At 38.1% G+C, this 21205-nt stretch overlaps 4 protein-coding genes across 9 annotated transcripts; 2 read left to right on the top strand and 2 right to left on the bottom strand.

Annotated features, from left to right (window-relative positions):
• Positions 1 to 468: 468 nt before the first annotated feature.
• LOC120015448 (3-dehydroquinate synthase, chloroplastic-like) lies at positions 469 to 3220 on the top strand. The gene is made up of 8 exons (XM_038867884.1): positions 469 to 959; positions 1267 to 1417; positions 1513 to 1680; positions 1776 to 2002; positions 2262 to 2385; positions 2493 to 2555; positions 2665 to 2808; positions 2896 to 3220. The coding sequence occupies exons 1-8, from the start codon at positions 622 to 624 to the stop codon at positions 3025 to 3027; spliced, it is 1347 nt and encodes a 448-aa protein (XP_038723812.1). The 5' UTR covers positions 469 to 621; the 3' UTR covers positions 3028 to 3220.
• Positions 3189 to 8169, bottom strand: LOC120015447 (beta-galactosidase 11-like). 2 transcript variants are annotated; one of them, XM_038867883.1, is made up of 19 exons: positions 7964 to 8169; positions 7779 to 7874; positions 7575 to 7687; positions 7418 to 7484; positions 7246 to 7338; positions 7007 to 7150; positions 6817 to 6911; positions 6624 to 6729; positions 6423 to 6507; positions 6091 to 6209; positions 5822 to 5989; positions 5490 to 5671; positions 5239 to 5348; positions 4819 to 4928; positions 4613 to 4717; positions 4408 to 4515; positions 4132 to 4277; positions 3696 to 4041; positions 3189 to 3560 (listed from the first exon to the last, which is right to left on the bottom strand). In XM_038867883.1, exons 1-19 carry the CDS (start codon positions 8150 to 8152, stop codon positions 3435 to 3437), a joined length of 2508 nt encoding a protein of 835 aa, XP_038723811.1. In that variant the 5' UTR covers positions 8153 to 8169; the 3' UTR covers positions 3189 to 3434. The 2 variants fall into 2 exon arrangements, with proteins under 2 accessions (XP_038723811.1, XP_038723810.1); XM_038867882.1 differs by lacking the exons at positions 3189 to 3560; positions 3696 to 4041 and having other exon boundaries at positions 4140 to 4277; positions 4408 to 4512; positions 4623 to 4717.
• A 678-nt stretch (positions 8170 to 8847) lies between these two features.
• Positions 8848 to 12054, top strand: LOC120015453 (rac-like GTP-binding protein RHO1). Of its 4 annotated transcripts, XM_038867891.1 has the most exons (9): positions 8848 to 8954; positions 9115 to 9142; positions 9240 to 9389; positions 10066 to 10153; positions 10244 to 10353; positions 10439 to 10502; positions 11195 to 11259; positions 11368 to 11433; positions 11529 to 12054. In XM_038867891.1, exons 3-9 carry the CDS (start codon positions 9291 to 9293, stop codon positions 11628 to 11630), a joined length of 594 nt encoding a protein of 197 aa, XP_038723819.1. In that variant the 5' UTR covers positions 8848 to 8954; positions 9115 to 9142; positions 9240 to 9290; the 3' UTR covers positions 11631 to 12054. The 4 variants fall into 4 exon arrangements, with proteins under 4 accessions (XP_038723819.1, XP_038723820.1, XP_038723816.1 ...); XM_038867892.1 differs by lacking the exon at positions 9115 to 9142; XM_038867888.1 differs by having other exon boundaries at positions 9115 to 9389.
• A 586-nt stretch (positions 12055 to 12640) lies between these two features.
• On the bottom strand, positions 12641 to 19775 carry LOC120015445 (vacuolar protein sorting-associated protein 35A-like). 2 transcript variants are annotated; one of them, XM_038867877.1, is made up of 21 exons: positions 19567 to 19775; positions 19351 to 19447; positions 19090 to 19213; positions 18155 to 18340; positions 17719 to 17806; positions 17470 to 17526; positions 17272 to 17361; positions 17034 to 17156; positions 16682 to 16816; positions 16296 to 16412; positions 15865 to 16104; positions 15727 to 15792; positions 15437 to 15526; positions 14957 to 15046; positions 14549 to 14638; positions 14189 to 14257; positions 13997 to 14077; positions 13771 to 13878; positions 13562 to 13665; positions 13206 to 13319; positions 12641 to 13114 (listed from the first exon to the last, which is right to left on the bottom strand). In XM_038867877.1, the coding sequence occupies exons 1-21, from the start codon at positions 19657 to 19659 to the stop codon at positions 12904 to 12906; spliced, it is 2373 nt and encodes a 790-aa protein (XP_038723805.1). In that variant the 5' UTR covers positions 19660 to 19775; the 3' UTR covers positions 12641 to 12903. The 2 variants fall into 2 exon arrangements, with proteins under 2 accessions (XP_038723805.1, XP_038723808.1); XM_038867880.1 differs by lacking the exon at positions 19567 to 19775 and having other exon boundaries at positions 19090 to 19253.
• Between the last annotated feature and the right edge of the window lie 1430 nt (positions 19776 to 21205).

The following is a 21205-nucleotide window of genomic DNA, read 5'->3' as shown; positions in this document are numbered from 1 at the left end:
TATTGTAATTCTTAGAGGCATAGTTAGAACATTCCACTCAAAAGAGATTTGCTTCGCAAATTTAATGCATCAATTATATGACCAAAGCGGTATGCCATGGACAGATGGAATTGATTGTCGAGATCACAATCAATGAGTTAGCCTCAACTTCAATATCCCCAAACATATTTATAAGTACTTCAAAATAGTCAAATGTCTCACTCATAATTGAAGAAAATACACCATTCACAAAGTCAGCTAATGTCAATCATCACACATAAACATTAGATTTACTGAAAATTCATTAAAAAAACAACCATAAAGATCGATTTAACTTAGCCCCTGTTAGCGTTGTAATTGAGCATAATTTGAACTTGATTTGGTTAGGTGTTACCTAAATTTTTGGTTCAAGACGAGTTGTTAATGGAATTTTCCTTTAAATAAATAATTCAGACTTGATAGTTGATACTGAACCTTATTATGCTGTAAACGACATCGTTTCTTTCACCTCCCACCTACCCAACCCAACAACTCCTCTCCTCTTTCTTCCTCCCCATCCACGAACCAGGTCCTCGCAATGCTCAACAACCTGCGTTCACAAGCTCTTGCTCGTTCTCTGACCCGAATCCGAATCGGGACGACATGTCATCCACTGCTTCAAGTTCATTCTCTCTTTCTATCGCCAAGCCCTCATCTTTCCACAGGCCAGGTTTCTACTTCGGGCTTCGGCTCCCCAACTCAATCTCCATGAGCTCAGAGGGATTTGTGCCTCGGAGTTCTGTCGAGTTGAATCGAAGCGGGTTGAGAGTGAGCCAGACGAGGTCGCCGATACGCGCGAGCGCGGCGACGCAAGTGATGGATCTGTCTGTTGGCGAAACGGGCTTTAAGGCTCCCACGATTGTCGAGGTCGATTTAGGGGACCGGAGCTACCCGATTTACATTGGATCCAGCCTTCTTCATCAACCCGAACTGCTCCAAAAGTAATCTCTCTTTTTTTCTTTTTATCTGTTAGTGTTGTAGTTGTTGTTTTGCTCTTTCTATTTTTAACATTTCGAATCCATTCGCCTAAAGTTTTGATCTTTTTTTTTGTGTGCATCGAATGCTTTGCTCTTGTTCTGTAGAATGAACTGATGAAGTTGTTTGTTCTGCTTCAAACAAAGTGCAAGAACCTGAACCCATTGTCATATTAATTTCTACTTGCATTCAACTATTCAAGTGATTTTTTTATTCTAAGTGCATGGCTTTCTTTTGAGCTAGTGGCTTATATTGGTGATTATACCACGGCAGGCATGTTCATGGGAAGAAAGTTCTTATTGTCACTAACAACACAGTTGCGCCTCTATACCTGGATAAAGTTGTTGATGCCTTAACTACAGGGAACCCTAATGTTTCAGTCGAGCATGTGATTTTACCCGATGGCGAGAAGTACAAGGACATGGTGCATATCCTACTGTTTGTACTGGCATTTCTGTGTTTAGACTTTAGAGTATAGTGGCAATTGCAATCGAACTAACTGTTAACTTGTGCTGATAGGACACTCTTATGAAAGTCTTTGACAAAGCCATCGAATCAAGATTAGACAGGCGATGTACATTTGTTGCCCTTGGAGGTGGTGTGATTGGCGACATGTGTGGTTATGCAGCAGCTTCTTTTCTCCGTGGTGTTAATTTCATTCAGATTCCTACAACTGTTATGGCACAGGTGGTTTTTTTTTTAAATTTCTTGCTGCTCCCTTTTTGGAATTCTCGTATGTCTAATGAGTCTAATTGCTTCATTGTATTTTTTGTATTTCCCAGGTAGATTCATCTGTTGGCGGTAAAACTGGCATAAACCACCGCCTTGGGAAGAACTTGATTGGTGCATTTTACCAACCTCAATGTGTCCTTATAGATACTGATATGTTAAACACACTGCCAGATAGGGAATTGGCCTCAGGGTTTGCAGAGGTTGTTAAGTATGGACTTATTCGGGATGCTGAATTCTTCGAGTGGCTGGAGAAAAATATGCAAGCATTGATGGCAAGGTATATTATAGCTTTCTTCCCTCGTAAAGCCTTGGATTACTTTTTGGCCACTACAATAACGTGCTTCTCCGAGTTTGTGAAAAAATACTAGTCATATTAATCTTTGAGTATGTCAATATCGTTCCCATTCATTTTTTGTGCCAAACTAATGATCTTTGAATAAGGCCTATACTGACACTGCATTTCAGTTAATCTCCTTACACGTGCAATTAATTATGTCTACGCTTATGCATGAGTATTTTGGCTTGGCTTGTTGCAGAGATCCAAGTGCTCTGGCTTATGCTATAAAGCGTTCATGTGAAAACAAGGCAGAGGTGGTTTCATTAGATGAGAAAGAAAGTGGGCTCAGAGCGACACTGAACTTGGGTCACACATTTGGCCATGTACATGCTGCTTTTATACAATTAATTATCTTACAATTCTAGATGAGCAAATGGTAATTCATAGCATATAATTTGGTCATTTCATTCTCTGGCATGTCTTTTTTCAGGCAATAGAAACTGGATTTGGATATGGACAATGGCTTCATGGAGAAGCTGTTGCAGCTGGCACGGTATAATATAGCTTTACTTCCGCATGTACACCTTACGTTATCCTCAATCCATCTGCCTCTCTCTTGTATGACTTTTGAATTCCCGACTAAGATGCGTATTAATGTTCAGGTTATGGCTGTTGACATGTCCTACCGCCTTAGTTGGATTGATAAATCAATTGTGAAACGAGTTCATGACATTCTAAATCAGGCTAAATTACCCACCACCCTCCCAGAAACAATGACTGTGGAGATGTTCAATTCTGTCATGGCCGTGAGTTACAGGCCACTGTTATTCTTTGAAGCTCTGCCTTTTATCATATTTTTTACTCACTTTTTATGTATTTCTCTAATGTGCCAGGTTGACAAGAAGGTTGCTGATGGGCTGCTAAGGCTTATCCTTCTGAAAGGTCCTCTAGGCAATTGCGTTTTCACAGGCGACTACGATAGAAAGGCCCTGGATGACACTCTCCATGCATTTTGCAAGTCCTGATTGGGATCCACTGATGTCTGTTTATTGCAGCTGCATATACAATTGTTGTACTAGATTTTTGTGTTGTTATGCTAGCTGGTAATGCCCTTAATTTTGATGCCTTGTTCTTCCTAGATTCTTTTGCCAAATGCATCGGCCAAGTTGTAACTTAAGAAATAATGGCTCAGTCAATAAATGTATTTATTTCCAACTATTTTTTCATCTCTGTATGTATCATTATCTCAATCATGCATCCTCCACATTTCATCTCTGGATTTGGCTGCCAAGCATGCTTGAATTGATAATGTGGCGAAGTTGATTTGAAGGGTGCTCCATTCTACTGGGGACTTCTGCTTGGATCCCGATTGCCGGCCAGTCACCTTTTGCAATTCCTCAAAACCCTTACTGATGTTTGTCATTTAAGTAATCTATTTCTTGTAACCACATTGAATTTGGATGGCTAGAATTTTTGAGACACCAGGGCAGAGACGGGCATCCTTGTCGAATATCGCTTGCTCGAATGGTACATAACATCTGCTCTTTCCCAAGCAGTGCTGCAAGACATTACCAGAGAATTTGGTTAAAACTGTAGAAAACTGGTTGAGAAACAGTTTCTCAAAATTGGCGTGTTCTCACTTTCATTTTTGTTCCTAAAAGCATAATTAACTGTAATATATAGGTTGACAGACCTTTTCAACGATTTTCTGGCTATTGGGTGCGGTGCAGTTTCCCAGATCGTAACTTCCACACACACCAGCTGGGTTACCATAGCTAGCAAAGTCTACATGGGCAATCTCTTTGCTGTCATGGCACATCAAGTAAGCAGCTGGTTTTGGATTCTTTGAAATAATGTTTATATGACTATCCTCTCTTCCCCATGACCGAACTTGTGGTGGATGATTTTCACTTATGTAGCTGCAGACTGTGTCTCTGTTGGCAGATAAAATCCGAACGCCATTCAGGTTTCCTCCTATTTCCTCTAAGATAACCACGAGATTTTCCGTTGGCTTCAGGTAAGCTCTTGGGATATGGTATCTAATATGCAAAAGCCTATGAGATGCTACCTCAATATAATCCAAATTAAAGGAAAAATGGAGAATGTTATAGTGATTAGTGCATACTTACTTAGACTGGGAAGGCTGTTCTAAAGGAGATAGGTAGGACACCCAGTACCGACCAATGCTTTTCCCGTTGATCCACACCATGCCTTTTGACATAGTTTTCATGTCGATCACAACCGGTTCATTTCCTTCAGGAGCATCAAAATAAGCCTGGTATGACAGTTAATGTTGTTTAAAGCATATCATAATACATTTCTTGAAACTCATCTTTAGTTCTACTTTCCGTTTCAACTATGCTTAGGAATTCACCATATGTAGAGAACATTCTTGAAATGCATACCTTGTACCATGTAAGGGCTGGTCCTTGTCTCTGGGCTTCAGTCCAATTTACACTATGAGAGCCCTTGTGAGTGAAGACGTGAAGTTTTTCACCATCCAAGCCAACCTGCAAGGAATTCACAAAGAACCAAGTCCAGAGTATATTCCCTCGTCAGCTAATTCTTGGAGCTGTTCTTTATTCTATCTAAAGATTAGTTAATTTCCTTATGCCCCCACCCATTCATGGACAGATCGAGGGTTCCAGTGTTAAGGCCTTTGATTGCCACAGCATGTACCCCCGCCAGCCTACGCTCCAAGTATACCCCGCTATCCTGTTAGTTACCGGTAGATTACAGTGATTCATTGGCATCTTCTGAAAATGAATGCAAAAAACTGTTAAAATGAAGGAAAGTGGAAGGTCATAGATCATTACTGCAAGTCCAACTGTTGCTCCCAACAGCGATATATGGTTAGTTCCAACCTTCAAGGTTATCAGCTTTTGAAAGACAAAACTCTTGTCAATATTGCTTCCATGTCCAGATCCTATAACACAGCATTATGAACAATTAGCAATTTTATAGCCAGAACTTCTAAGGGGTTTCTGTTTCCAAAAATTGATTTTCAAAATTCGGATCGATTGGATGACATTTTCGTTTAAGTACATAGGAAACCCTTCACCTTTACTTAACTTATCAATAGGCCAATAGCTATGAATATGATGATGAAGTTGTCAAACGAATGTTTGTTTTATGCACCAACTACAAGAAGAAGAATGGTCTTCCATATTGTGGATTAGCATGCCAATAACAAATCTAAGATTCTAGCGTAGGAGGAGATCAGAGGGAAACATTACCTACATATTCTCCATTTATAAACGCATGCATCAAGTGGCCTAGACTGACAACCTGAAGGACAGAGTGAATCTCTTTCCGGAAGGGCAATTCAGTGTGATCCAAATAGATGCTGTGAATAATATGCACCACATATACCAATCCAAATAGAATGACTTAATTCAATTTTTTCTGATAGTTTGAAATTTCATAGATTACTGAAACTTAACTCACTGAGATTAGATTCCGCATGGATGAATGAGAAAAAGCTAACCTGGTGGTGTACCACAAGTAGTCAGTAGTGTCCTTGGTGGTGCTGATCAGTTCTATGGGAGACCTTTCTTTCACGGGAACATCTTTAGCAGTTGGAATACTTTCTCGCAGCATTTCCCAGTTGAGGCCCTTGCTCGCTTTCTCTGATATCTCAAAGTTTCTTGAATTGTGTTGCGCAACAATCTATTTCATACCAGACGGAAGTTACAATCTGTTTTATACTAGGAAAACCATACGAGCTATACACGTTTGGCTTCCTCGGCGTGTTTCACTTCTTAATATTAAGTCCTTAGCTCCATAATCTGAAGAAAAAGATAAGAGGGTGATGGTTACCATTTTTGTGTTGTACACAACAGTCTTGCAATCAGGAACGATGCTTATTGAATGTTGTGGTAGATAATATTGATGACCCCTGAATGTTACAGTTGCAGGTGTTCTAGAATTGTTGTTGCTCAAGAAAGCTGCACAAATGTCAGTTCCTGGTTTTTCATAGATCTGAGCCTGCAATGAATTATATTTTTAGTTATCAGTTACTCAAAAACATTTTTTTTTATCACCCATAAGAAAAATGTGTTTTCTATAGAGGAGACTAGAGGACTTACCTCTTGTTGTTCACCCAATTTTTCGACAGATGGATTTCCCCAAAACAAAGCTTTCTGACACAATTTCAAAGCTCCATGCAAGTCTCGTAGGTGACCCCATTTTGGTTCCCTCAGCAAACCTGGATTCACAGACGGAAGCAACTCCATTGAAGAACCGAAGCTTGCATTCAAACAGGAAATAAGAAAAGTGCAGTCAACATGAACCATAGGAGATTTTCAACTTGTGGTCATCTATTTGAAGCGAGCAAAGAAAGTGTCTACATGCATAATGCCAACCAATTGACATTAATACATCATGTGTAATAAAGGCTGCAACTTCTAACTGGCCTTACCATATTCATCAAGAGGAGCTTCATCGTAGTATCTAGTTGTCACGAAAGAAGAAGCTGTTCTGCCAAAATTTGTCCCTCCATAATACTGTGAACACAGAACAATAGGAATATTACCAATCGGAGAAACTTCAAGACCCTATCGGAAATTCCCAAACTGTAAAAATCTTGCCAAGTTGTTCTTAGTGACTGCATAGTGCATACCATATAATAGTTTGCAAGTGTGCCATTCTTAGAGAAGAAACGTGCAACATAGAATGCAATATCTTCTACTGTCCTTTGAGATGGAGGATCCCCAAATACTCTATTCCTGCAGTTATGAAATCACTATATGAAAACAAATGAAATACAGAAGATCAAGGAATGAGATTGATCAATGAAGCAGTATCCTACTTACTGCGCCGTCCAATTTTCCGTCCATATCGACGGCTTGTATGGTTCATTTGGACCTGTGAAAGTATCTCCACATTTCCTCCCATTACATGTGTTGATCTGCACTCAATTTATTTACTCTCTTCGATAAATCGGCGAATAAAATCATGTTCCAAAGAGGACAGTTAATCCAGAGAGTCATATTATTAAATTACCACAGGATCAGGAGCATCCTTTTGCTTGCACATCATCCACGGGACTCCTGTATGAAGCCCCACGGCCATGTTCCCTGCCCAGTGGACATAGCGTGTTCCGAATTCTTTAAATGCAGGTTCAATATAGCTATATTCATTTTCAATCTGCGAAAACCCATAACCCAACAAGGATATAATTAGTTGTCAAACTTATAGTTAAACACTCATCTTTATATTTCTTCTATGGAAAGGAACTTAACCTGTGCCAAGATGATGGGGCCTCCTTGAGGTGCAAATAACTTCTCATCCTTCATCATCTTAATGATCATTTGGGTGAACTTTTTCATATGTTTCTGCATACAATGTCCAGTTCTATAATCCAAATACAGTAACTTAGTAGATTCTCTAGTCACTAGCAGAGAAGAAAATCACCTTGAAAGGCAGGTTATCAGTCCGGAAAGTAATGTTTGGAATCTCTCTTAACCAATATGGAAATCCACTGCACATACCAGAAGAACAACATGAGTGAGAATTTCTTTTAGAGCAATTTCAGTGTGTGAAAATCCAATCTCAGTTAACTGAGACATACCCATGATTCCATTCAGCCTCAATATATGGCCCAACCCTGAGTGTTGCATACATTCCTTGATCACCAATCATCTTTATGAACTTCACCAAATCATACTCTCCTTGAAAGTTAAACTGCATAATTAAAAAATCCTAAGAAAGTTAATTAACTTGGCCTAAACCTCTCATTGTGGAAAATCATCAAACACATGACATGCAAAACTACCTGACCCTGTATTGGCTCATGAATGTTCCAAAAAAGGTAAGTCTGAATCACATTTAATCCTCCTCTTTTAGCTTTCTCAAGAACACCTGCCCACATCTAGAAACAATCAAACCATCCCCATTAGCAAAACCCATCCTATAAATCAACAAAAAAAAAATCAAAAACTCATTGTGATTAACTTCAACCTCAGGAGGACTTCTGGGATAGTGGATTGAACCAGAGAAAAGAAGCTCTCTTTTCCCACCAATGATTAACGATCTTCCATCATAAGTCACAGACTTGTCTTGCTTTCCTGCATAACCATAAGCAACTACCAATATAACCCACAAGGAAACAAGTGCCACTAGAAGCACTAAACTTGGTATTGACACCATTACTTCTTGAACATGAAGAAAAACCCCAACTCTGTTTTTCTGCTGAAGTTCAAGTCTTTGTTAGTAGAAAGTGAACTAATCCATGCAGTTGTGATAATAGTGACCAAAAAAGGGTAAAAAAAAAAAAGAGTAAAAAAATAAATTTGAGGCATAGAGTTCTTATCGGACATGTCTATCCCACTCTCTTTCTTGATTTGGAAGCTGACCCAGTCATTAACTGAAATTCGAAACTGGCGGGTGCCCACGTGACAGTTCTTACCACTTCCCTCCATTTCGGGTTCAAATTAAAATTTAAAAACTATGAAATAAATATAAGGAAAATGCCATAATTTTTTTTTATTTTGCTTGAAAAAGGAAATAACTTGCAAAAAACTTTTATGCTGTTTGATTTGCAAAATTAATTATTAATTATATAGCATTAAGGGATAATATAATTAGTATTCTTTTAGTTCACTGAGCTTAATTTGATTTTTTTTTATCATCACTAGTTCAAAATAACATAACAATATTAATGTAATGTGATTTTTTTTTTTTGTTGAGATTTTGGGTCACTAATTTCACGTTTAAATTATTTTGAATATTTGGTTGTGAGGATGGTTGTGATGGTTGTGAGGATCCGATCCATAAGTGGGCGGATCCGGATTCCCTGGCCCAACAACTCCGATTAATTAGCAAATAAAATATAGGAGAAAAAGAAACGAAAATGAAAAAGAAAAACAATCTTACAATCGGTGGGTGTAGTTGGCGAAGAGTGGTTCGCTCAACGAACGCTTCAACGGCAACATTTCACGGCCCAGAGAAGGTCTTCTCTTTTGATCTCTCCGAACTTACAATCCATCTTCCCCCATTTTCCCACATTTTCTAGGGTTAGGGCTCCAATTACTGTTCTCTTTTCTTTGATTTCTCTCTTTAGGGTTTCTTTCAAGTTTTGCATTTTTTCTTTTTTCTTTTCTTCATTGCAGAGATGGCTGATTGAAGAAACCCAGATTGGTGGGTTTTTTGGTTTTTCGTTTGTGGGATTGAAGAAGGTCCTCAGGTGAAGATCTGGGGCTAATTTCTTTTCTGGGTTTGATTTTCTTTTGTTTAGGAATTGGGATTCTTGGGGTTAAATTTGAATAAGAATTAGGAAGAAAAGAAAATGAGCGCATCGAGGTTTATCAAGTGCGTCACAGTCGGTGATGGTGCCGTTGGTAAAACATGCCTCCTCATTTCCTACACCAGCAATACTTTTCCTACGGTAATCTTCTCTCATTTCTTTTTCTTGTTTATTCGTTCATTTCTATTTGGAAAATATTGGAGCTTTGATTTGAGCTCCTTTTTCGTTGATTTAGTGGCACAGATTTATTTTCTTTTTTTATTTCTTATGGTTCTTTCTGTTATGGTGAAAATGGATATCAAAGGGGTAAATAAAGGCGTACTACTGTGTTGAGGGAATGAAATTTGTTTCTTTTTGGTGAAAAGGATCGTGTTTGGTCTTGTCAGGAAAGAGAGCAAAAACATAAAAACAAAAAAATCGGTGAATATGATTGGGTGATGAATGCAGATAAACTATTGAAGATTGTTGTTTGATCTTATATGTATTTTGGGATATTGAAAGTGCTGGTGACTTTAAGATTCCATTCTCCTGACTTTCTTCCTTAATTTTGTATTTTGGCCTGACCATACAGTCATATGCAATTGTCATTTTTGATCAATAATTAGGATGGTATAATTTTAAGATTCACATGACACCCTCGCTTGTATGTATATCACATTTCCAAAGAAAATCCATTAAGAAAATAATGTTTGAACACCAAATAAGTTACAAATATGTGCTACGAGCCTAGGACACATTTTTTTGATGCTTTGTAAGGAACACTGTTGAATGATCTGTGCTATTGTCTGATTCTTTTCACCCTGTTGATGGGATGCAGGATTATGTGCCAACTGTATTTGACAATTTCAGCGCCAATGTGGTTGTGAATGGAGCCACTGTCAACCTGGGATTGTGGGATACTGCTGGTAACTTTTTCCGTTTCACCTCTTTAGTTTAATGGAACAGTTAGCATAGAATTTTTTCTTGTGTCTGAAATTGTTGATGTTTTGGATCAGGACAAGAGGATTATAACAGATTAAGACCTTTGAGTTACCGTGGGGCAGATGTTTTCATACTGGCATTTTCTCTCATAAGCAAGGCCAGTTATGAAAATGTTTCCAAGAAGGTCAGGATCTACTTATTGATCAAGTTCTTTGTCATTTTCCTTTTTAAGCAAAGAAATAACTTCTCCTGATGGCTTCTATTTCCAGTGGATTCCAGAGTTGAAACATTATGCGCCTGGTGTTCCAATAGTTCTTGTTGGAACCAAGCTTGGTAAGATTCCTCTTTTTAGTTGCTGATTTTACTTTAGAAAAATCCCATTTCTTAGCTTCCTTGATCTTCTTTGCATGGAATTACTTAAAATTTTATCTGTCAGAATTTGTTCTTCAGAAGAATGAAGTTTTGTGAAAAGCAATGGAATCATATGCGTGAATTTTGCAAATATGGCGCTCCACTCATTTCTTTAGTGACTGAAGTTGTAATTACATTTATCATGTATACGCTTGCTTAAATGATTGATATTTGACCCTCTTGTAATTACATTCTCTTTGCTGAACTCATTCAGTTTCTTCTTATTGGTTGTAGGCTTGTAGCAATTAGGCTTCCTTGTTTGCAGTTTAATTTTCTTCCTTTAGTTTATCATGCTTTTTCAATATTTGCGGTTGCATGTCATTTGAAAATTCCATTGTTGTGATGATCATTCTGTTGAGAAGATAACATTTTTCTGCAGCATTGATATTTTTTAACCATCATAATTTCTACCATGGTTTGGCTTATGCATTCCTATGCCTTTCTCATCCCCATTCTTTTATTGTTGGTGAATTCTTTGGTGCTGCTTGCATACGCTAGTGTTGTATGTGATCTTAATTTTATTGTTATCCTAATTACTTTGCAACTGAGCTGCTTTTTATAAATGATTTCCTAACATAATACCCCTTATTGTTTTATGGCATTTAATGCGCCAGATCTGCGGGATGATAAGCAGTTCTTTATAGACCATCCTGGTGCAGTCCCCATCACCACCGCACAGGTAGAGAATAATGCTCCTCATATGCTGACTCCATGAACAACTTTGAGCATGGAAATTGTTTCACTGCAAGTTTTGATTTCATCATGACAATTTAATCTTTATTTATAGGGAGAGGAGCTGCGGAAGCTGATTGGTGCACCTGCTTACATCGAATGTAGTTCAAAAACGCAGCAGGTACATATATTTGTCCTACAGACATTTCCCTTTCTTTTGATGATCAAGTTACTGGCATCTCTATTGACATAAAGTTGTGGAACTTTTATCTGCAGAATGTTAAGGCGGTTTTTGATGCCGCAATCAGAGTTGTCCTTCAACCGCCGAAGCAGAAGAAAAAGAAGAGCAAAGCACAAAAAGCTTGCTCCATATTGTGATTTGAAAGAGTGCAAAGACTCACGGTCACTGTCCTACCAGGTTCCCTCCTTTCTTTTCTACCCTTTTGTTGCTCTCGAAGAAGCTGGAGGCCTCAAATTATTGTCTTAAGAGACTATCATTAGGATCTCATTGAAGCGTCAGGTGGTTTGATTTTCCTTTCCTGGAATTTGTGATTCTAATTGCTGAATTCCATTACAAGATTGGTCACCTCCCCCTTCGGTATTGATATGTTTTAATGTATTAATTGGACTGGATGACCAATTAGGGAAACAACCTTGCCGCTTCGCACGGATACGTGAACTATGGTCTTTGTATGTTTTTTTTTTTTCAATGATTTGGGTATGTTTGTCATGTTAGTATTTCATGTTTAGTCTGTTAAACATCTTGATAGTTTATTATTGAAATCTATGGGTTCCTTTCATCTATGCCTTTTGAAGGCATTTGTAGAAAGTTCGGAAGGCCAAGGAGGAAGGAATTTATGGAAATGTTAATTGAAACTGGATACTCCACTTATTGAAGGAGGATGGACTGATACTAAGGGATTGTTGTTCTAATTCAGTATGATAGAAAATTATAGCCAAATTCAGACGCTACAAGACCTGTGAAATTAACCAAGGATTGTGAGACTGATAATTTCGATACCTACCAAACCAGTACATTGAATTTCTATTGCTTGCTTAGCACTCGTGATGTGCGGACGATCATGCTCAACTAGAAGGGTAATTGACTGCAGGTTTCCAAATATAAAAGGAAAAACAAATCATAATTTGGGAAGCTCTAATATCTTCATCAAGCTGGCCATTACATCCTCTTCTTCAAGGAGAGCGATAAAGCTACATGGGCACAAAATTATTATCAACCAGTAGGACCGTAATCTGGAAGAAATTACCGCTAGACAGACCAAATATCACACCAAATACCCATTTACGAGGAGGAATGAAAAATAAGCATGCCAGCTCAATTCTGTGATAGTTAACCAGTATCTTACCCTTCCATCATAATATGCCTGTCAATATCAATTTCTTTGACTAAATTATTAACAATCAAAACATCTCAGACGATGTGGTATTTTGATTTGGTAATTTTGGGACCAAACCAACTGAACAACTTGACAATTAATTGAGGAATAAAGCACAATCACATGATTCCCATAATTAAACAAGGAACCAAAGACCACAATCATTTATGCACAAATGCACCACAAAAAGTACAAAACTTGCCCACAACACCCTAATATAGATAAACCTCAGATGCATTCAATCGTCTAATAAGTCAAGCCTTGACCGGCTCATATTTTTCAGCAATAGCACCACCTTTTTGTTTCTGAAACTGGACATATCGCAGAGTGCTGGCAAATAAAGCCTCGGCAGCTGGATCAGGGGTGGTTGAATCACTTTGCATCTCTGTAGTGATCAATTCAATTAGGCTCTGGATTGCAGCAACAGTTATCTGCGGGTTCCCCTTCTCAAAGAAGTAAAGGTACCTAGAAATACAACAGTAGCGTTTCAGTTTGTGTTGTTTGCCAAAAAGGTGACACGAATGGGAAATAATGGAACCAGGGTTGAAACAGTTACTTGTTCAAAATCTCGACAAAGAGCGTGACTGAGCCAGTACTACCTCGCGTGGCATTGGACATTTGCTGAGCAGCATTTGCAATTCTTAAAGCACGCTTTAGGCATATTAGGACCCTGGTAAGTTTACAAATAAAAATGGTGAACGGAGAAATCATAATTGAATAGAACTCCCTTCAATGCCCAAAAACAGCATATTTCAGCATTCTAAGAAGCAGGTTACATATTCTATCAGAATAAACCTTGAAACCCCATCCGAGTGCAAAACTTGATATTCAATTTCAAATACGTCACCCTACAATCTTCTATACATATCATCTCTTCATACTCAAAATTGCACATACATTGTAACAACTCACCTCTCTCCATCTTTTAAGTTATCCTGATCGTCAACCCAGAAGAGATGTGAGCATGCATAAACAGCTCTGCACTGATCAGGCTTCTTTAAAAGCTTTGCAGAATACTGCTCATAGCAAAGGCCACCGCATCAGATTCTCAGTAAGAAAAAAGCCTTCAATAGATGAACCCATAAAGCTGGTAATCAAGGTGAAAATAATAGAATGATTACCCCTGTGGCCTTGTGTGTTAAAGTATCCCTGTTCTCAACACCAAAGACATGCATCCTCTGGAGAGTTCCTATAATTAAATGTAGTGCAGTAACCTGTGCTTTGGAATCCTGTTACACCAAAATATAAGCTGGGAAGGATACAAGTCTACACAAGCTATTGGGAATGGACACTGTGGGAACTCTTTCTTTCTTTTTTTTTTTGAGTGGAACTCTGGGAATAGCTTACCGAAATTTCTTCTTCATACAAAATATATGCTTGGGTGAAAAATTCATATGCTACTGGCTCAAGGTCAGCGTCATTTGCAGCCTGATTTATGAAAACCAAAGCCAAAATGCACATTAGATTAAGAGTTAACATTCTCACTGTTATTCATGTAAATGGCTTCTTAGCTTGAAAATATTTGAATTGTCCAAATACCTCTGCGCACTGCAAGTACAACCGCAATGCCAATTCTGGAGCTGAGACAGTTGACAAAGCCTCAATAATCTGAGACAAAAAAATGTTGTTCACAACATGACCACATATTCACAAGGGGACCAATGAATAGACTAAAACTGCAGAAAACAATGCATGGGAAACCCTCTCTTTTCCAAATACGAGATCGACAGAAACCAGTCACAAGAAATCCAACCGTACAACTTGGAATTCAGATCCAAACAAAAACTTGGCATTCTCATTTGTTCATAATGTCAACTCATGTCTCTCCGCAATTAAACCATCTACGACTATCACATTGCAAAAGTACATATAGCATTAGCAACTCTGGAGAGAAGTTACCTGATTCAAAAGTTGAAAAATTTTCTTCGGGTTGATTGATGTATCATCTGCAAAAGGATTTTCTTCTTGGCTCTGCAGTTGTCTAACCAACTGCATGCATGTCACAAACAACAAACCATGAATAAATGGCAACATGAGGTTCGCAAAGCAGAAACATGAATAGAGACTGACGCTAGTCAAAGACAGCGAAGGTGGCAGATTGAGAAGAGGAAGAAATAGCAAGAACTGGTGCACAAGCTATAACCTTAAGGAGAGTTTCACATCTTCACCATATTTTTATAAATAAATGTGTTATCAATGTCTATAAAAGCAGTAGCACAACAAACCTGGTCATTACAAAGTCCAACAATGATATACAATACCATGCCGATTTTTAAAATTGAAATGTAAAATTCAACATGTACAAACCTTCAGAGAAGAAAAAACAAGGGCAGGAACAGTAAAAGGTAGACGCTTTACACCTCCAGTCACAATGTGCTGCCACACTGTAGATATGATCTGCAACTCAGTACAAATACAACAGCCAACGTCAAGCTAAAAAGATATTCACACACAAAACAAAAACATCAATGTTTTAAAAAGCGTACCAGCAATCAAATCATAAACTCCGGCCTTTTCTGGTCCAGAAAAAACAACTAGAACTTATAACAACACTTCTAAATATCCCAGCAGTATCAAATAGTTCAAAAAAAGAACAAAATATATTCAAACGCAAAAAATAAACATACGATTGAGGTCCTTTCTACAGATATCGTATACATCAAAACGCATAAATATGGCAGTGGTCTTTTCTCTATATATGTTTTATAATCCAAATAATCCCGCCTACTGAGATATTTGAAGAAAAGACGAGTGCTGACAAACTATTGTATTCACCAACTTGAATACCTTGAACATCTCTTCAGGTACGTCATTGTGCAGCATCTGAATAAGACATGCAACAGAATTCTGCTCCTCTATGAAGTCATCTTCATCAACCTAAAGAAATGAAAAACGTTGCATCTTGTGAAAGAATTCAATAGAAAGATAAGATGCTTGACAGCTTCATTGCAGGCAAAGAATGGATTGAAAAGAGCAAAAAACTTCATAACATTTGATATCATATGCAATAAAAAAGTTATATCATAATCATTAGAACAGATAAAAAGGCAAGGAACTCAGGGAAGTGACTTCAGAACCTCTTCATAAGGAGACCCATCCAAATCGTTGATAAGGCCTTTTATCAATTCAAACAATGCCTCAACCTACACAGAGATGAAGCCAGATTACACAGAAGCACTTAAAGAAACGGATAACCAATGGGGGAAAAAAGGTACCTTTTCAGCAGAAGAGATATGAGTATTGTTTTTCATAATGCTTTGGATTATAACAGTTGCCATTACTTTATTAGTTTCACTGTCAAGATACTCCATGACTCGAGGATAATTCGAAAGCTTTAGTGCAGTGACAATATCATTATATTTCTCTAAAGGTGCACTCAAAAGTGCAACAATCTGTTTCGTTGCTTTGCTGTCATCGATCTTCCCTTTGCTCGAGAGTTTTTTAACACATTCTCCCTTAAAATGAAGAAAATAAATTAGTTATGTTCTGAACTTAAAATCATATCAATAGCAAAATAGCAAAAAAATACGAAGGCCACATAAAGCTAACTGGTCGTGTACCAGAATCTGGATAGTGACAATAAAAATCATACAACCCAAACTTGATATAAAATTTCTGATCTTTGCATTTAAAGGGGATCACATACCAGCACTTGATCTGCATAGTCAAGTCGATCAGGGTGAACATGAAGAGTAAATTTAAGAAGAGATGAATATAAAGTTACAGCTCCAAGAATCGGCATGTCAACCTGTGCCTCTATCACCTGCACATAAATTGGCATCAGAATGACAACTGCATTAAGATTTACCGATCAAGTAAACTGAAGATGATACATAACTAATTTGGCAAATGAACATGCAAGGCCACAAACATTTACAGACATTGTCAACTCCACCAGATGCACAACACATATATAAACAACAATACTGGTAGAAAAATTTTTGTGACACTCTAAAAGAAAATAGTCAACTGTCAACACCATTAAGTTGCCTTTATGGCTTGCATTTTCCAATAGCAAAGCCAAAATTTTACCTTCCCTATGGAATTGTTCAATTTCGAAAAAGCTTCCACTTGCAAGAACTCAGGCAACACTCCTGGACTTGAAGCGGCATAGCCTGAAAGCCTTTCCATTAGGCGAGATAGCACAGTCTTGATATCAACAGATGGCTGAGAAACAAAATGGTATGAATTTAGACTCGTGGGGTCAACTTGCTGGATTTATGGAAGAAAGTTAAATATCATCAACTCAGACTTAGAAACAAAAAGGCATACATTAAACCAAATGATGAAGTCTTCTAAGGGAGCACAAACAATTTACTAGTTGTGTGAAAAGAAAACAAGATTATGAGCTCTGAATGAGAATGGAAGATGCAATACTACTTACTTGAAGTTGAGGGCAAGCACCCAACAATGTTTCCAGAGTTTGCAAATGATATTCGTCAGGAAAAACTTGAATTATGCAATCCATCAAATAGTATTGAGCAAGTTCATCTTTACAATTAACAACCTATCAATATACTCAAAAACATGAAATACACTGTCAGATGGTCATACACAAAAGTCCAATCATGGGCACCAGAAATAAATTGAGAAAACATCAAGAGCAAATAGACAAACCAAACCTGCTCCAGGATCCTGGGGAGTACAATATCCCGGTACATATCAAGGTCAACACCATCTAACTGACTTAGAACGTGCAGGTTCTTGCCAACCTAACAGAAGAACATGGATGGAGAGCAGATCCTCGTATTACTCTAAGTTGAACACAACATACAAGTTCATCGCAAGGAAACTAACAAGTTGCAAGTCACTGAAATTACAAGATCTCGCAGCTCGTTCCTCTCTTTCTCCCGTTTCTCCTTTTCGCGGGCAGATCCCTGCCACCAGAAAGCCCGAGAGCAATCCTCAACTCAGGATCAGCTAAGAGTATGAATGACTCACAGGCATTAAAAGACCTGCATGACCAGAAATCATGCCCTCATGACATATTTCTACCTTCATGACATGCAAGCATGTAGTACGTGCATGCCGAACATTAAAGCAGGCAGTCCATAGATATTTTAACCAACCTGATGTTGCATGCGCACCCATAATTTGTTCATCTCAGTGAAGTTTTGGAGTACAAACTCCACTGCATCCGTGAGAGTGTCCGCGTCCCTGCAGAAGTCCAAAAAACTAGGCATGAGCTCCAATCTCAATCCGCCAACACCACCGTCACTGGTTAACAACCAGGGCTATAACACTTGATCTATCAATCAATTAAAATGAACGCAATTTTGATCAGAAACGAAAATTAAGTCATCCTGTCTTCTAGATTATGACTTATGAGAGAACTGATATAAAAGATGCCAACTCGATGCCATTTTGATGAGTTCTCACCTTACTCAAGATCACATATTTTCAATTTTCCCAAAGCTACCGAATCTTTTTTTCCTATTCAAACACAACTACATAATATTCAACCCAAGAAAACTAGAAAAAGACAACCACCATATATATACATACCCTTCATATTCAGAACCAATATCAGGTAGTTTATCCCTACTGACTTGAGAAAGGTAACTCCTTAAGAAGAGCCCGCGAAGAGGATGCTGAATTCCACGGCACATTTCAACAAGATCTTTGAGGACATCCTTAGAAGGAGCTTCGTTAAGTTTGATGTACACAGACCCAACAGTACAGAGGAGATACCTGACAGCATAGGCGTAACTCATTAGATCAGACATACAACAAGTTTTGCAAACTTTCACAGGTCAATCAAAGGCAAAGTTTAGGCCTACAAATCTATAAACACCGCATCATCGAGAGCTGGAAACACAGATGAGCCATCATAAGTGCAGTTCACATTAAGTTTTGGATAGTCTCTCCCTGAGTGTTTAGTTTCATTTTAGTTCCATGCGTCAAGTGATTGAAGTATAATCAAGATTAGATGCAAACTCAAAATTCTAGAGGCACAGTGGGTTTATTCTTGCACACACAAGTAAACTGACGATGACTGGCGAAATTCATGATCATCAACTTCAATAAAAAAAATTAAAGAAAGAATAAGATGACCACGCCAATCTTTAAATACTCGAAAGTTGAAACCCACTCTTACACAAAGTAGATAAAGCATGCTCTAGGAACAAAAAACCCTAATGTCATGTGTTTCTAATTGATAGTGGTGTTACCATGACTGATACTCAAAGAAAACTGAACAATTATGGTGGCAACCTCATAAGTCATAACTCAAGAGCTATAGTCGTCCACATGAAACAAGTAAAGCGTCCAAGTAAATAACACTCATCTCCACTCAAAATTAGAAACTCAACTAAACAACACAATTATGCATCTAACGAATCATGGTTCTTTGGATACAGTGACAACAAAAGAAAAATGAAGCATCGCAGGAAGACCACAAACTGACAAACCAATAAAGATGGAATGAGAATGAAACCTACAATCTTGGTAATATGTTTCCCGCGTGCTGCACAAGCTCGTAAAGTTCAACAACCGAGCAACCACGCCGAGTCTCTTCCCCGAAGAACATCTCCAACTTTCTCAATTCATCAAATGCACGCATATCTAGGGCACCAGCCCCGAATCAGAGTCAGTCACATGTATCCTTCGAATTTAAAATAAGTAGGAAAAAAGAACAAATCGATCTTACAATTCAAAACAACGAATAACCAGATCTCAGACAGAAAAAAAAAAATACTCACATAGTTCATAGTACTTGTGAGGAGACAGCTTCGAAGTCCTAAGCTCAGAAAGCATCTGCGCGGAGTACTTCAAAGCGTCCCTCAAATTGTTCGAATCCTGCGAAATTAGAGCATAATTAGCATTCCAAATTAGGAATTACTGATTAACTTTCGTATCTCCCTCTTTCCCCGAAATTAAACAGATAGCTCATCAAAATAGCGAGTGATTAGGTTTACCAAGGCTCGATGCATGTAGAAGGCGTTCTGCTGGAGGCCGGCGATCCCCGCCGCCAGCCACTTCTCCTCGTCTTCCGCTCCGTCTGCAATCATCGCTTCTTTCTCTCTCCCTAAACCTCCGTCAATCGTCGTCTCTCTAACGCGAAGTGATCTCGGACCGGACCTCAACTACCTGTCAAGTCTAGTTTGTTTCGCTTGGCTATGGACGCTACTTCTATAAAGATTCGACTGGACAAATCTGAACCGTCAATTGTGAGGGTGTTAGATCGTGATTTCGACGATCACGGGCCAATACTAAGGTCGGTTTCTACCAACGGATATACCGATATACTCATATACTTTTGACTATTATTTAATTTATTTTGCATTAAATTAGTTTTTTTTTTAAATTATCTCTAGTTGAGCCACATCTATTATTCTTAGTCGAGCGTCTCTTTGGCACGGATTTGGACCCTGTAATTCTCTAAGTTTACAATTTACATTTAATATTGGAGAGACAATTAGATAATTTTTAAAAATACAAATGTGACGTGATATATTATACCCCTCAATATGTGATTTACAAATTTCAACTTGGTCAACGATTTAGTATAAATTATGTAGAGGTCACAATACACAAGACTTAATCCTGTGATCAATATGGAGAAAGACCCTAACCAACCGGAGTATCGCTTATTGATAAGTAAATAAATTACATTAACACCTTAATAATCTTCCAATTCATATATAAAATAAACTATATATTTAAAGAAAACATGGTTTCATTTGTACTAATATAAATTAACTAACTCGTCACACCTTAAGCACCAACAGATAAACTTGCTTGCTTCAAGGTGAAATTCTTTGAAAATACATCCTCATTTCTCGACCATTTTAGGATTAGAATTATACATTATTTGAGCCCAATATCGGTCACGATAACTATATGTCCGCAAGTAAGGAGCGTAACTTATTTTAAAGGTTGAACAACTATCATACACAAGACTCCCGAAAGAAATATAGAATCAATAAATGACATGATGTTCAACCTTATTGATTATTGGAGAGTGATGCTCTTATGTCTGGTTGCTCTTAAAGAGGCTCTGGGACAAGTTGAGCAGATGATTATGGTCATTATTAAGAATACTCTTTTAAGGTTGTTTTGTTTTCTTTTGTATTGTCTGTTGACTGTGTCTTCCTATTTAATCATGTTAATTCCTCTCATTCTTGTGCCTTCGCTTATAATCATTTTGGTCTTCAAATTAAACTTGTCCATCTTCACAGCTCTCTTCCTCTTGTTTCTTCTTACATATATTCTCTTTATTCCTCCACTTTTTGGCTTAATCCCTACTCCTCTCTTCGGATAGGCAAGTTGGGCCGCTGCAAGTGTGTTTGTCTTCCAGGAGTTATAAGTGTTTCTGGGCCGACTCCAATAGCTAAACGGATGTCTGAATGGGCCCTAACTTTTTTTTTCAGGAGTTACGAGCGCTTTTGTATGTTTGATCTTGGGCCGACTCAACCGATAACAGGGCCCATGCAAGTGTTTCATTCAGGAGTTGCAAGTATTTATGGATCGGTGTGTAATGACCCGCCCACTCATGATTTTGGGCCCAAGCTTTGTTTTCGTTTTTTTAACCGATAATGATAATGTATTTTTTGA

Source organism: Tripterygium wilfordii, chromosome 14 (assembly GCF_013401445.1).
Source record: "Tripterygium wilfordii isolate XIE 37 chromosome 14, ASM1340144v1, whole genome shotgun sequence".
NCBI lineage: Eukaryota > Viridiplantae > Streptophyta > Magnoliopsida > Celastrales > Celastraceae > Tripterygium > Tripterygium wilfordii.
The sequence above is the reverse complement of the archived record's forward strand: the minus strand, read 5'-3'. Positions and strand labels throughout refer to the sequence as shown.

What these genes read in the sequence shown, in the direction of transcription:
- LOC120015447 (XM_038867883.1), bottom strand. Translation starts at nt 8,152, where the DNA reads ATGGTGTCAATACCAAGTTTAGTGCTTCTAGTGGCACTTGTTTCCTTG. An exon ending in GAGGCTGAATGGAATCATGG is followed by an intron (nt 7,485 to 7,574) that starts GTATGTCTCAGT and finishes TGGTATGTGCAG; the next exon opens with TGGATTTCCATATTGGTTAA. An exon ending in CTGATAACCTGCCTTTCAAG is followed by an intron (nt 7,339 to 7,417) that starts GTGATTTTCTTC and finishes CATTGTATGCAG; the next exon opens with AAACATATGAAAAAGTTCAC.
- LOC120015448 (XM_038867884.1), top strand. Translation starts at nt 622, where the DNA reads ATGTCATCCACTGCTTCAAGTTCATTCTCTCTTTCTATCGCCAAGCCC. An exon ending in ATGCAAGCATTGATGGCAAG is followed by an intron (nt 2,003 to 2,261) that starts GTATATTATAGC and finishes GGCTTGTTGCAG; the next exon opens with AGATCCAAGTGCTCTGGCTT. An exon ending in TGTTCAATTCTGTCATGGCC is followed by an intron (nt 2,809 to 2,895) that starts GTGAGTTACAGG and finishes CTAATGTGCCAG; the next exon opens with GTTGACAAGAAGGTTGCTGA.
- LOC120015445 (XM_038867877.1), bottom strand. Translation starts at nt 19,659, where the DNA reads ATGATTGCAGACGGAGCGGAAGACGAGGAGAAGTGGCTGGCGGCGGGG. An exon ending in TCCCCAGGATCCTGGAGCAG is followed by an intron (nt 17,157 to 17,271) that starts GTTTGGTTTGTC and finishes GTATATTGATAG; the next exon opens with GTTGTTAATTGTAAAGATGA. An exon ending in TGTATGAAGAAGAAATTTCG is followed by an intron (nt 13,879 to 13,996) that starts GTAAGCTATTCC and finishes TTGGTGTAACAG; the next exon opens with GATTCCAAAGCACAGGTTAC.
- LOC120015453 (XM_038867892.1), top strand. Translation starts at nt 9,291, where the DNA reads ATGAGCGCATCGAGGTTTATCAAGTGCGTCACAGTCGGTGATGGTGCC. An exon ending in GGGATTGTGGGATACTGCTG is followed by an intron (nt 10,154 to 10,243) that starts GTAACTTTTTCC and finishes GTTTTGGATCAG; the next exon opens with GACAAGAGGATTATAACAGA. An exon ending in GTAGTTCAAAAACGCAGCAG is followed by an intron (nt 11,434 to 11,528) that starts GTACATATATTT and finishes TTTTATCTGCAG; the next exon opens with AATGTTAAGGCGGTTTTTGA.